The 13,797-nt window shown below is 57.0% G+C and overlaps 1 protein-coding gene across 3 annotated transcripts in view; it reads left to right on the top strand.

Moving 5' to 3' along the window:
* Positions 1-13,797, top strand: part of ITGA11 (integrin subunit alpha 11) — a 113,406-nt gene that overhangs the window by 88,173 nt on the left and 11,436 nt on the right. For all 3 annotated transcript variants that reach the window (XM_077881646.1, XM_077881648.1, XM_077881647.1), the window contains 7 exons: positions 2,125-2,291; positions 3,600-3,742; positions 5,147-5,257; positions 8,753-8,838; positions 9,672-9,879; positions 12,400-12,498; positions 13,309-13,385. In XM_077881646.1, the coding sequence (XP_077737772.1) occupies positions 2,125-2,291; positions 3,600-3,742; positions 5,147-5,257; positions 8,753-8,838; positions 9,672-9,879; positions 12,400-12,498; positions 13,309-13,385 (891 nt within the window). The remainder of the gene's footprint in view (positions 1-2,124; positions 2,292-3,599; positions 3,743-5,146; positions 5,258-8,752; positions 8,839-9,671; positions 9,880-12,399; positions 12,499-13,308; positions 13,386-13,797) is intronic.

Genomic DNA, 13,797 nt, shown 5'->3' with positions numbered 1-13,797 from the left:
AAAGGTATTCACTGGGTTGGTTCCAGCCAGGAAACAAGAACAGATGACCAAGACCCAGGGTAGGAGGTAGACCTGACCTAGCAGGTGCGTAGGGTGACACACAAACTGAGTGCTTTACGGGAAACAAGACACACACACACCCCAAGAGAGCCAGTCTGGTGGAAAGGACCCAGTCCAGCTCTAGCTTTTGAGGTCTAAACCTAAGTGCTATGTTCCTAGGGCTGAAATTGTGAGCTGGAACCTTCTGGGAAGACTGTGCGATCAAACCCCACAGACCTCAAACTGCCCCATTAGGATTCTCGGGGCTCCTTTTCTCCTTTTTTATTCTTTCTTTTTATGTAAGTATAGGTGATGTACATGTTCCATTAATCCCAGGTGTACAACATAGTGATTCGGCAAGTTTATAGGTTATGCTGTGCTCGCCAGCAACAGCATCGTGGAGGACTTACTAGAAATGTGGAATCCGTGTGGGCCTGTGGGGGGTCAGGATCTACATGTTAAAGATCCACCCCCACCCCACCCCTGCAGTTGTGCCACTCACCTCTTTTTATATAAATGCATGGTGTGGAGACGCAGGACACTTCCTCACCATCCCATCCCTCACCATCCCCTATTACAGTGTCAGTGGCTGTATTCCTTATGGGGTGTCTTTCATCCCCATGACTCCCACATTCCGCAGCTGGAAGCCTGTACCTCCCACTCCTCTTTCCTCCCCTTCCTTCCCCCCAGCCCACCCATTTTGCCCAGCCCCCCAGCCCCTCCCCTCTGGTAACCTTCCCTTTGTTCTCTGTATTTCTAGGTCTGATTCTGTTTTTGTTTGTTTATTCGTTTGTTTTGGGTTTTAGATTTTTTTAGGGTTTTTTTTTTTTTTAGATTTTTCGCATATAAGTGAAATCACCCAGTATTTGTCTGTCTCTGTCCGGCTTATTTCACTTAGCTCATACCCTTCTAGGTCCATCCACGTTGTCACAAACTGGGCAGCTTTGCAAACCCTCATAGCCCAGGCTTTACCCAGACCACATAAAACAGAGTTTCTAGGGAAGGGGCCCGGGCAGGAGTAAGCTTGAAAGAATCCCCAAGTGTTTGTCTCTCGTGGGCAGCCACGTTTGAAAGGCACTGGTGTAAGCTAGGATGTTTACACAGCACTCCACACTGTCAAGGGGCTCCTCTCACTGACCTCCTTTGATTCCCACATCCCCCTCAGAGAGATCATGGGACCTGCCCAAGGTCCCTGGGGAACCAGTAGAGCCAAGACTCAAGCCACCCCAGCCACTGCACAGCACAGGGGGGAGCCCCCAGCCCCCTTAAGCTAGGAGCAGAGCATCAGCACAGATAATCGTGCAAAAATTCAGAAACATCTAAATCACACTACACTCACCTCTTTTTATATAAATGCATGGTGTGGAGATGCAGGACACTTCCTTCTCTGATTATGTTTTTCTTAGGCCGATAGAAGACTAAATTTGCTTTTCCGTGACTGCCCCTAGGGTAGTGTCCAGTGGAGACGTGGGGAATCTCTGGAACAGGGAGTGGCTCTCCACTTTGGCTGCACGTGGCAATCACCTGGGAGCCTTAACTCCTTGCTCTTCAAAGTTTGGTCCCAGACCAACAGCAACAGCATCGTGGAGGACTTACTAGAAATGTGGAATCCGTGTGGGCCTGTGGGGGGTCAGGATCTACATGTTAAAGATCCACCCCCACCCCACCCCTGCAGTTGTGCAAACATTAAAATTCAAGAAGCACTGCTTTCAGACATGTTGATGCCAATTCTGATCGGATTTGCCCTGGAGGGCAAACTGGGCATCAGGATTCTTTTAAAACTCTCCAGAGTATTCTAATGAATTTCCAGGGTTGGGGTGAGGACACCCGAGGCAGTCAGTGTGGTCTGCAGCAAGTACAACCGCTAGGAGATGATGAAGGGCGGCTCTGGGGCTACGCGCCTGCCCTCCACCTGCCCGTCACTTTTTTTGCCCAATATTTTGACATCTGGGGCCCTGTCTGCCCTCTGCCAAAGGTGTACAGATTCATTTCCGTCTGCTGCCCCACATCTCCCCCCTTCCCTCTCCTTGGGTTCCAGGGGTGGCCGAGTACCCCAACCCCCAGCCAAGTGTTCTTCTGCTCCAGGTCCCGTCCGGTGGTTCAGATCAATGCCAGCCTCCACTTTGAGCCGTCCAAGATCAACATCTTCCACAGGGATTGCAAACGCAGCGGCAGGGACGCCACCTGCCTGGCCGCCTTCCTCTGCTTCACACCCATTTTCCTGGCACCCCATTTCGAGAAGGACACAGTCGGTAAACCAGGCTCCTCCCTACTCTCCACCTCCTACCTCCTGCTGCCAGCCCCAGTCTCCCCTGTGGACTTTGGGATTGCTCTGCTTCAAAACCTGGGCTTTCACTGAAATGGTTTTCAAGTGCCAGGTCACCCCTTGAGCCACCTTGATGACCTAATTCCAAGGAGCCAAGAAGGAGATACCATGCCAGGGCGAGAGTGGCAGTCTGCAGCAGTGACCAACAAGGGAGAGGCCGGGGGAAGAAGGAAATAGTTGGGGTGCACAATTTGGATTCAGAACAGGGACCTGGAAGCAGCGAAGCAAAGAGGGGCATCCTGGATGCAGAGAATCTGAGTCCTGAGAGGGAGCAGGAACCAAGAGGGTCAGACAGACGAAGGCCCCAGGTGCAGTGGTCACCGTGCAGAGTGGGTATGCGTCTGCGGCAGGGCATTTCCTGCTGAGGACCATCACTTCCAGCCAGGGCGGCAGCCAGACACCTGCTCACGGCCGCCCTGGGCCCACTTGGCCCCACAAAGTAGTGGCTGCGGGTTCTGGGACCGCACTGGGCCCTGGGAAGCCAATTGGGATTTCTGAAAGCTTCTTAGCCAAGGAGCAGGGCCCACCAGAAGGATGGGGTGGGGTGGGGGAGAGGTCAGGGCCAGCCTGGGCAGCTGTGCTCCTCTTTCAACGTTTATCTGTAAAAGGAAAAAGGTCAAGAACCTGGCACATGCAGGCTGGCTGGGGCACAGGCGAGGAGACGAAGGCTTTCCTGGATTTAGTAAAAGATCAGTCTCATTAAAGGCTGCAGGCCTTAAACCCCAGAACGGGGTCTTAGGTTTGAGAAGCTGCCAGCAGGGGCTCGTGGGGTGGGGACTGCCGCCTGCAGAGGCTCTGACCCAGGCCTGACAGGATCCCGGAGGCCAGGGCAAAACCTGGAAGGTGGAGAGAGAGCTGGGGGGTGTCCAGGACTCCAGCAGGGACTCAAAGGAGCACAACAGCCTGGCCCCTCGTCCTGCCTCCTCTTCTACCTCGTTCATTTCTCCTGCGTTTCTTCCTTTTTCTCTTTCCCTTTGCTATCAGCCCCCCTCTTCATCCCACCTCCTTTCACCTCTCTTCTCCTTGGTTCCTTCTTTTTCTCCTTTCTCAGTGCTTCCCTTGATCCCTGCATGGGAGTTTCCCACCCACACCAGGCCTCCCGAGGGGAGAAGAGCAGCTCTGCCCGGGCCAGGCTAGAGGGCTTCCTGGAGGAGGCTGGCTTTCAGGAGGCTCTCTTAAAAGACAGGTGGAACTGTGGCTCCACCTCCATGGTTTTGCCCTCTCCCTCCTGCAGGCATCAGGTACAATGCTACCATGGATGAGAGGCGGTACACGCCGCGGGCCCACCTGGATGAGGGCGGCGACCGGTACACCAACAGAGCTGTCCTGCTCTCCTCCGGCCAGGAGCACTGTGAGCGGATCAGCTTCCATGTCCTGGTGAGCCTGACGCCCGGCAGCCCCGCCGGCAGGGACACAGCTCAGACAGGAAGGGGACACAGAGCTGGAGGAGGGGCTGCCACGGGGGAGGCAGAGAGCTCAGCTGGCGCCAGGCCGGTTCCAAGCCCCCAGTAGGCCTCGGGAGGCGAGCCAGTGTGCGGTGTCCTGGACCTTGGCCGCCCCATATTCATGCCCTGGAACAAAGGCCACTAGAACATACTGCCTGTCACCTTGTGGTACCCTCTGCGAAATCCCTTCTTCCCCCAACCTCTCTGACGCCCTTTGTGTCTTTAGTGGGGGAGGAAATCTGGGGAGGAAGGTGGGCTCCGTGAGGTTGCACAGAGGGAACAGGGGTCAGCCTGCAAAGACCGTGGCTGGAGGGAATGGAAGCAGGCATTGGCTGAAGATGAGGACCAGGCAAGATGGGCCCATGGTGGGGGCGGACAGGGAGGAGGAACCCAGAGTGGGCAGCCTGGGAGAGGTAGAGAACCCACAGTGGCCCGGTGTCTGGTTTTGCAAATAAGGAAGAAGATGAAGAGTCGGCCCCATAGAAGCTCCAGATCCCTATGCCACCGCTCCAGCCTTGGAGACGCAAGCAGGGGGCACTCAGAGCCCACCTGACCCCTGTAGTTCAAAGGCCAGAAGTCAGAAAGATGAGCAGATGTGGGAAGTCCTCACGTCTGTTAACATGTGGTCGCCTCTGATGGTTGGTGTACTGATTCTCAAGGTGTGGTCCCCCGGACCAGCAGCAGCCCCGGCACAGGGGACCTTGTTAGCAACACAGGTGTTCAAGCCCCAGGCCAGACCCACCGAATCCGAGATTCTGGAGGTGGGCTCAGGCCTCAGTGCGTCGCTGGGCCCGCCTGGGGATTCTGATGCGAGCCCAAGCTGGGGAGAGCCACGGCCTGGATACAGAGAAGCCAGTGGCATCAGGATTTGGGTTCCACCTGGGAGACTTTGTAGGCATCTCTAAGCGTCCCCTTCTTGACCATCTACACCTGGGTGCATCAGAACAGCCTGTTTTATCCACACATTTGTTCATTCATTGAGTCCTCACACCCCTGAAGCCGTGTCACGGCGCTGGGGCTGTGCCAGGAGCTTCTGAAGGAGGGGGTGAGACCAGCATACAGAGGCCATTGGAATTGGCCAGGGTGTGCGCACGGGGTGGGGGGCACCTGGCTCCCCGGAGGCCGAGGCACTAGGGGTCGGGTGCCAGGCCTTGACGGCTCAGCGGGAGGAGGGCCTGCTGCACCTCCCGCCACCTAGCATGCTCCTCTACCCTGGACTCATCCTGAGGCCGACGGGGAGGCTGCCCTCCCGCCTCAGGGAGCAGAAGTTTTCTCAGCGTCCTGGCCCAGGAACAGGTGCTCCACGCACCCTCACCCCGTCCCATCTCCTCCTCAGGACACTGCCGACTACGTGAAGCCGGTGACCTTCTGGGTGGAGTACTCCCTGGAGGACCCCGGCCACGGCCCGGTGCTGGACGACGGCTGGCCCACCACCCTCCGAGTCTCGGTACATCCCGGGGGCACATGACCCAGGCGCTCAGTACCCTCAGCCCCCACCCGCACCCCGAAGCCCAGATCCAGAGTGCACCCCCGAGTCCCCTGCAGCACCCTCCCCTCTCCTGCCCTTCGAACCCACAGCACGACCCCTTCCCTCCTCCTTTGTCAATGAGGTCAAGGACCCGCCTGTCTGGCCAGCATAGGGTGAGCCCTGGACGGGTCCTGGAGGATCACAGATCCAGAAACGCCCATGGGTCTCAACCACCCGCCTCCCCCATGGACGGGTGAGGGCCCTGGAGGCCAGAGCCTGCTCTGCAGCTCTGCTCCAGCCTCTCGACCACGGGCCCCAATCCCCGGCTCTGGGATCGTCAGAACTTTCTGGTATCGAACACTCATGTGCTCCTCCCGCCTACAGCCCCACTCGAAGGAAAGAGCACGGCTTAGTTCTGTCCGAACTGTGCAGGGGGAGCAGGTGAAGTTTGTGAACCGTTCCTGGACTTTAAGGAGCAGCACGGCTCCTGGAGATCCCCTCTGCTCCCATCCACCCCCCACCCCGCCTTCCCTGACACCACCCCCCCTCCTACTCCACCACCCAGCCCTCCTCGACCCTCACCTCTTCCCTCTTTTCTCCTGCTTCTGCATCACAAACATATCAGAGAGGTTGTCGAATGTTCGAGAAGGGGTGGGGAGCGGATTGGCAAAGCCAGAGTCCTCGGTGAGCCGGTGCGCTGCGTCCCCCCTGTTTTCCCCACCGCCGTAATTACAGAGCCACGACAGCAAACCCGTGGGAAGCTGCCACTCGGTCTACGAGCGAGCGTGTCGAAGCCCATGATTCGGATTAACGCGCGGGGCTGGCTCTGCCCAACGCTGCTGGAAGCTGTGCCAGCCGGCAGGAGGGCCGTAGGCAGGACCAAGACGGCAGTGAGCTCAGAGGAGCCGTAACTGAGCAATCAGATGCTCATGCCAGGGCGGGAGGGCTTCCTGGAGAGGGTGACTTTCGGTTGGACCTCAAGGAATAGGCCAGGCCCAGCTCTGCGGGCGTGGGCAGAGTGGCCTTTTACTCCAGGGGCGTTGACGTTGTAAGTAAGGGATAGAAGTGAGAAGGGCAGGCTGAAGGGATGCGTGAAGAGAACATTCAGGAGGAAGAACCTGCATCATATTATTGAGAGCTGCAAGGAACAGCTAAATTTCTAAAATCCTATTAATCTGGATTTCTAGCGAATTAGAAACATTCTGCCCAGCGCTCGTTGACAGATTCCTTTTTTTTTTTTTTTTAATTTTATTTACTTACTCATGAGAGACATAGAGAGGCAGAGACCTAGGCAGAGGGAGAAGCAGGCTCCATACAGGGAGCCCGACACGGGACTTGATCCCGGGACCCCGGGTCACGCCCTGGGCCCAAGGCAGGCGCTAAACCACTGAGCCACCCAGGGATCCCCCTCGTCGACAGATTCCTATGTAGCTGCTCAAGTGCTGCGGTATCTCACCTCCAGGGGGAATGAGCTGTTCCGTATAATTGAGTGCAGCAGTTGTTTATCACATTAATTATTCCTTTTAATCAACCGGATGGAAATGTTTCTGAAGGTTATAGTACAGTTTTTTTTTTTAAAGGTTTTATTTATTAGAGAGAGAGAGAGAAAGAGAGAGAGAGAGAGCACGAGCCAGGGGAGCAGGAGAGGCAGGAGAAGCAGGCTCGCCGCTGAGCAGGGAGCCCTTATGGGGCTCCATCCCAGGACCCCGGGATCATGACCTGAGCTGAAGGCAGATGCTTAACTGACTGAGCCGCCCAGGCACCCCTAATGCAGGGTTTTTTCAAAAAGATTTTGCTTATTTATTCATAAGAGACAGAGAGAGAGAGAGAGGCAGAGACACAGGCAGAGGGAGAAGCAGGCTCCATGCAGGGAGACTGATGTGGGACTCGATCCCGGATCCTGGGATCACATCCTGGGCCAAAGGTGGACGCTCAACTGCTGAGCCACCCCGGAGTCCCAGTTTTCTCCCTTTTTAAGCAGGAGGCTGGGTGGGGGTGGGGTATCTTATCAGAGACTCGCAGTCGCGGGGGAACATGGGTGCTGGGGTTCAGTGAAGCCCTTCGGGGCCACCATGGGCCTTCCCACTATGTCCCTTCGCCGGAAGGCCTCACTCCATCCGCTCTGGCTGCGCTGCTTCTCTGGGGGCTGCCGCGTGCCTGCTTCCAGCTGCGAATCGGCCAAGCGATGGGGAAGCCGTGGGCTGCGTGGGGATCTCATGAGACTGAGGAGTTCCCCTTCGAGAAGAGTCCATGGATTTCAGATCTGTGCGGGCTTCTTCCCCCTGCCCTGGCTTTTGGCTATGTCCTCGGGAGGGACAGTTGTACTCCTCAGCTCCAGACCCGAACACCCAACCGCTTGCTGACCACTTTGCCCTGGAAAGACCACAAGTGCTTCAAAGTCATGGTGCCCCAGAACCGACTCAACATAACCCTTGTGTTTCCAAATGGATGGTGCTGCCACCCTTCCAGATGCTAAGGAAGGAACCCGTCCAATGTCCTAGGCCTTGGGCCCTGTAGCTCTGATGAACTCCAGGTCCTAGGGACCCCACCGCTGGTGCGCCCCTAACCTGTTGTCTGCTCTCCACACCCAGGACCCTTCCAATGCCATCATCATCTCTTGCAGCCTCCTCAGTGGGCTCCCTGACTCTAGCCTTGATCCCTCCAGTTCACGCACCCACAGCAGCCACAGGGAGCCTTCAGTATGCAGGGCTGATAGGATACTCCCCTGCCTGCAGCAGTCAGTGCTTCCCATCAGCTCCAAGGCACTCCCCAAGGCTCTGTAAGAACCCACCCCACCCATCTCTCCATCCTCTCCACCCCAAAATACAGCAACACTTAGACCACCCATCATTTCCCAAACTCGCCATGCTGCTTCATGCCTCAGGACCTTTGCACAGGCTCATCCTTCCGTTCGACTTCCCTGTTCCTCTGGTCACGCAGCTAACGTGGTCATCCTTCAGAACTCCGACCTACGACTGTCTCTTCCCTGAAGGCTTCTCTGACCACGTACAGGCCAAAGTGACTGTTTCCTCCCTCTGCCTCTCCTATTCCTCATACAGATTTCTAAGATTTTTTTGCACATTTCACACTCTGATTATTTATTCGCGTACCAATCTTCCCCATGAGCTGAGAGCAGAAGCTATGTCTTCCTCCTCCGGCACCCCCACTACCTAAGACCTTGCCCCCAGCACAGCTGATCTGTAAACGTGGACTGCAATCGCCCTGCTGGGGGGTGGCTACCAGCTGAAGGAGGAAGAGAGTTGAGAACTGAAAGGGACCCGGGAGAAGCTGAGTTTTAACCATGTTTTAAAGAAGGGAGTTTTCTCTGCAAAAGCATGAGGAACAGCAGGGTGGTGTCTGTGAGGAGGGCAGAGAAGACAAAGCCCATGTCTAGGATGGTGTGCTGAGGGGGTGAGGGATGGCCGGCAGCAGAGGGGCCACCCAGCCACCCCTCCCTGGCTTTCCCTGGCCCAGGTGCCCTTCTGGAACGGCTGCAACGAGGACGAGCACTGTGTCCCTGACCTCCTGCTGGATGCCCGCAGTGACCTGCCCACAGCCATGTGAGTCGGCTCCTCCCTGCCCCCACCCTGACTCCTTTCCCTCTCTGCTAGTAGATCTGGGGCTCCCAGGGCCCCCGATTACTTCCTGCAGGTCGTTCTTATAGGCAGCATGGATCAAATACTGAACTTGGACCCTGGGTCTAGCCCAGGCTCTGCCTCTTTATCCCTGTGTGACTTCGGGCATGTCTGGGCCTTTCCTTTTTGGGCCTCAGTTACTTCCTCTGCAAAATGAAAAGGACTCATCTATCCAACCTCCTCAAATTTTGCTTAGGAAAAGGAATCCTTTCTTTGGAGTCTTTAGTACCAAACAGATGAAAGGTGGAGACCAGGACCTGTGATCCTGGATGCTCATCCCCCAAGCCCCCAGCTGGGTGACCTGTACAGCCCATTGTGGACTGCTTGAGCTCAAGGCGAAGGAGGCTAGCAGAGGATTAGCAGGGTGCCCACGAGCTCCCTGATCCCAGAAGGAAGAAAAAAAAAAGTAGCACACAAGGAAAAATCATGAAAAATGTTCTATTTTCAGTTTACATCATTTATTTTCAAATAATCCATGCTCTACTTTTACCCAACCGTGAGGTGATTAGATAGAAGACGTATACAATAAATAGAAATAGCACATGCAAACTGTGTAGAAGGGTGGAGAAGCGAATGGTCAAGCCATCTAGGCTACTCATCAAGATTGTCTCTGCGTTGAGCCCTGAGCTTCCTGGTAGCCAGAGCCAAAAGGGAAACATGCTGAGTAGAGAGGTGACACATGAGTAGTGAGATCTGGCCCTGCACACCCCCTGCCCCCCGTTCCACCTGCCTGGCCCCTCGGGGCCTCTGTCCCGCAGGGAGTACTGCCAGCGAGTGCTGAGGAAGCCCGTGCAGGACTGCTCCACATACACCCTGTCCTTTGACACCACGGTTTTCATCATCGAGAGCACTCGCCGAAGGGTCGCAGTGGAGGCCATGCTGGAGAACAGGGGCGAGAATGCCTATAGCACCGTCCTAAATATTTCGCAGTCAACCAACCTGCAGTTTGCCAGCTTGATCCAGAAGGTAAGACCTTGGTGACCTGCCGGGCCTGCCTGAGTCCAGCCAAGGGCCTGGCTGGCTGCGCAGTAAAATCACCCTGGGAGGAGGGGGTTACAAATACCCGCAGCCAGGCTTCTCCTCGAGGTTCCAGTGGATCTGGTGCCAGGTGGGGCCTGCAGCAGGAGCCTCTAAGGTGGCCTGGGTAACGTCAGTGTGCAGCCAGGGTGCAGAACCACCGGTAGAGGAGGGCCTGAGCCCTTCAGGATTGTGGGGAGGAATGTCCTTCAGGCTGTTAGGGACACAGACGAGTAGGCGTGCACACACACACACACACACACACACACACACCCCACGTGTGCGCACCAGCTCGTTCACACCCTCTGCCTACAGTTCATCCTTCAGGCTTTCTCGAAAGGGCCCTTCTAACAAGATCCAGGAAAGGTTATTCTCCACTTTAAAATTTCCTATCATGCCCTGTTGCTCTCACAACAAATTCCAGACTGTTGTGGTGTTCAAGGCCCGTCCTGATGCCCCGTCCATCACCTGCCCCCTGTGCCCTCACCCCTGCACCCTCAGCCCCCCCCAGCCACAGCTGTTTCCCAGCACCCCGGCCTTCGCATTGAGGCCCTTCCCACCAAGGTCCCTCCTGTCCGGCAAACTCCTGTGCCGTCTTGGTTCCCATCTTACAGAGGAGGAGACTGAGGCACAGAGAGGTGCGAAGGGGCCTACGAGCGGCAGAGTGAGGTTCCTACTCAGCGGCTGCTTCCTGAGCCAGCACTTCATGGCAGTTAGGCCTCATGTCGCGTGCTCTGCAGTGGCCTCCTGAAGCCCCAGCAGGCCGCACAGGCTCCTCCAGCCCCACGCAGCACGCCCCCCCACCCGGCACAGCCCTATGTGTGCTCCAAGAAAACACAGTGCCTCATGCTGGCCTGTTGTAACCCCGAAACCCGCGGGGCACAAGCACGGAGAAGCCCCTAAGACACGGTGATTGAGTAAACCCAGGACGTCGCCGTCATGTGTGGGTGCTGGAGGTTCCCAGGTCCTTGCAGACACCGTCTCCACCCTCAGGGATCTCAGAGCATCAACACGGAGCCCAGAGTGCAGGGTGGCACGGGTGCAGGGGCCCCTCTGTCCTCACGTGCCCCGCAGAACTGCCACCAGGCCTTCCCTCTAGCAGGCCCAGGGCTGGGCCCCACCACCAAGCCCCCCACAGCCCTGAGTGAAGATGCGGAGCCCATGTGATGTTTGCATCTAGATTGTTTTTTTTTTTTTTAATTTTTAAAAGAGTTTTATGTATTTATTCATGAGAAACACAGAGAGAGAGGCAGAGACACAGGCAGAGGGAGAAGCAGGCTCCCTGCGGGAAGCCTGATGTGGAACTCGATCCCCGGACCCTGAGATCATGCCCTGAGTTGAAGGCAGATGCCACCCAAGTGCCCCTGAATTGGGGTGTTTAAGGGAAACCGAACCCCAAGCCTACATCCACCTTTCACTGCTTCCTTGGCCCAGACTTTACAGTGCTGAGCCTGTTCATAAGCCCAGGGGCAGGAATCCTGGGATTTCATCTCTGTGGCACAGAAGGGCTTTGGGAACTGAGGGAGGCAAAGAGAAGAGGACAGTGTGCTCCATAAAGTGCTGCGCGCGCACACACACACACACACACACACACACACACACACACACGGCAGGTGGTGCAGAGGGGTAACGGGCAGCTTGGCTCCTTCACAGGATGCCGCCCATTCAGCCCCAGCCCAGGAGCTGCTCCCAGCTGGGAGATGAGAACTCCTCTCTCCAGTTTGCCCCTCTGCACCCCATCTGTCCAAGGGGAGCTCTAGTGGAGGAAGCAGCCCCCCAGCCAGATACAAATGCATTAGTCTGATCACGTGCACTTTGTACACACACGCGCACACACACGCGGAAGCATCCGGACCTACCTGTATCTCCGAGGAAATGCACGTGTTCTTCACGCACGCAGCCGGGCACAGGTGCACACACGTGCCTTCATGCAGACCCGCACGTGCAAAGTCGACGCAGACCTGCCTTTCCATCCACACGGGCTCATGCATGCCCAACGAGACACACAGGCATGTGGCCAGCCAGCGCCCAAGGGTGCAGAGCGCATTAGGGACAGAGCTTCATCCTACTGAGTGATTACGCTGTTCTGAGTGTTGCCAGGCACCGCGTCACAGGCATTGTGCCACCTAATGCTCACAGCAACTAAAGGAGGTCGGCACTCCCATCCCCATTTCACAGATAAGCCAGATGAAACCCAGGCCGATGCCGCGTAGGCACCCAGCAGCGGCAAGCTGAGTGCTGTGTGACAGTCCCTCCCTAGGTCCGGTGCGGAGCGGCCCCGGGCCAGCCCAGCGGAGCCCCAGCTCGGAGCCACGCCACCCCTGTCTCCAGGGCCCCTGTGGTCCCAGCTCCCTTGCGAGGGCCCGTGCTACAGTGTCAGTACAGGTGGCAGGGACGGCACAGGTGGCCCCCAGACCTGGGTCCCTGGTCCACCAACTGCTGCCCCCGGTGCCCCCCTCCCGCCCCCAGGACGACTCAGACGGCAGCATCGAGTGCGTGAACGAGGAGAGGAGACTCCACAAGAAAGTCTGCAATGTCAGCTACCCCTTCTTCCGGGCCAAGGCCAAGGTTGAGGCTGGGGACGGTGTTTGGGCGGGACCAGGGTGGGTCCTGGGAGGCACTGGGGATGCCAGAGAAATGGAAGTGAACAGAGGGGAGACGGAGGAGGGATGGAGAAGCCTGCACATGGCTTTGAAGTATCTTAGTTTTCTCTCCCGGGAAATGGCATTCAGATGACCCAAGGCGCCTGCCCACCTCCAGAGAGCATCCAGGCCCCTTCACCGGTGGAGGGGAGGGTACCCGGGGGGGGCACCCCTCCCACCCACCCACCGCTCTCCCACCACCTCTTGGCCAATTATCCCTGCTGCCCTTTATCCTAACACGTTTTTTCCAAGTCTGGCCTCCGTCATCCTGCTGAGTGCAGGGGGAGAGATTGGGAGAAACATGACCATTCCGTGAGCGCTCATCATGTGCTTCAAAGTGCAAGTGGAAAGTGGGTAGAAGGTGTGAGGGGAGAAGCTAATTCTCCAGGAAGGAGAATCTCCAAAGCCCAGACTCCAGGTCGTGGGCCCTAGGCCCATCACCGCTGGGCAGTGGGCAGCCACTGAAGGTTCTGGAGCAAGAGAAGACCCTACTGAGACCAGGCTGCTTGGAGAGCAGGGATCGGACAGACAGAGGGGGGCTTGAGGCAAGAGCCAGTCAGAGCAGCAGCGTGTTCCCAGGACCAGGGTGTGCAAGGCTGGGGGAAGGGAGAGGGGGACGAGAGCAGGGGCGGGGAGAGGTGGGCTGGCCATGCCCAGACGCACACCCAGCCCCCCCCACCAGCCTCCCAGGCGCTCCAGCCCCCCAGAACCCTGCCACTGGACCTCTTCCTTGCAGGTGGCTTTCCGGCTAGATTTTGAGTTCAGCAAATCCGTCTTCCTGCACCATCTGGAGATCCGGCTCACCGCTGGCAGGTCAGGGCCTTGCCTTCTCCTTCTCCCCAACCTTCCCCCCACCCCTGCTCGCTGCTTCTCCCACCTTGCTCTGCTGCTAGCAACTGCACCCTCCTGCGCCCAGTGGAATCACCACCAGGCCATCCCTCCCTGCCCCAACCCGGGACGGTCCCCCCCCATTAGTCCCCAAGTGTGCATGCACCTGCTGCATTTCTGTGGCAGCTCAGATATGAATAATAATACCCTTACCTTTATTTTTAAATGATTTTATTTATTTATTCATAAGAGACACACAAAGACACAGGCAGAGGGAGAAGCAGGCTCCATGCAGGGAGCCTGATGTGGGACTCGATCCCGAGACCCCAGGATCACGTTCTGAGCCGAGCGCAGATGCTCAACCGCTGAGCCACCCGGGCGTCCCATACCCTTACCT

Source organism: Canis aureus, chromosome 32, assembly GCF_053574225.1.
Source record: "Canis aureus isolate CA01 chromosome 32, VMU_Caureus_v.1.0, whole genome shotgun sequence".
NCBI lineage: Eukaryota > Metazoa > Chordata > Mammalia > Carnivora > Canidae > Canis > Canis aureus.
The sequence above is the reverse complement of the archived record's forward strand: the minus strand, read 5'-3'. Positions and strand labels throughout refer to the sequence as shown.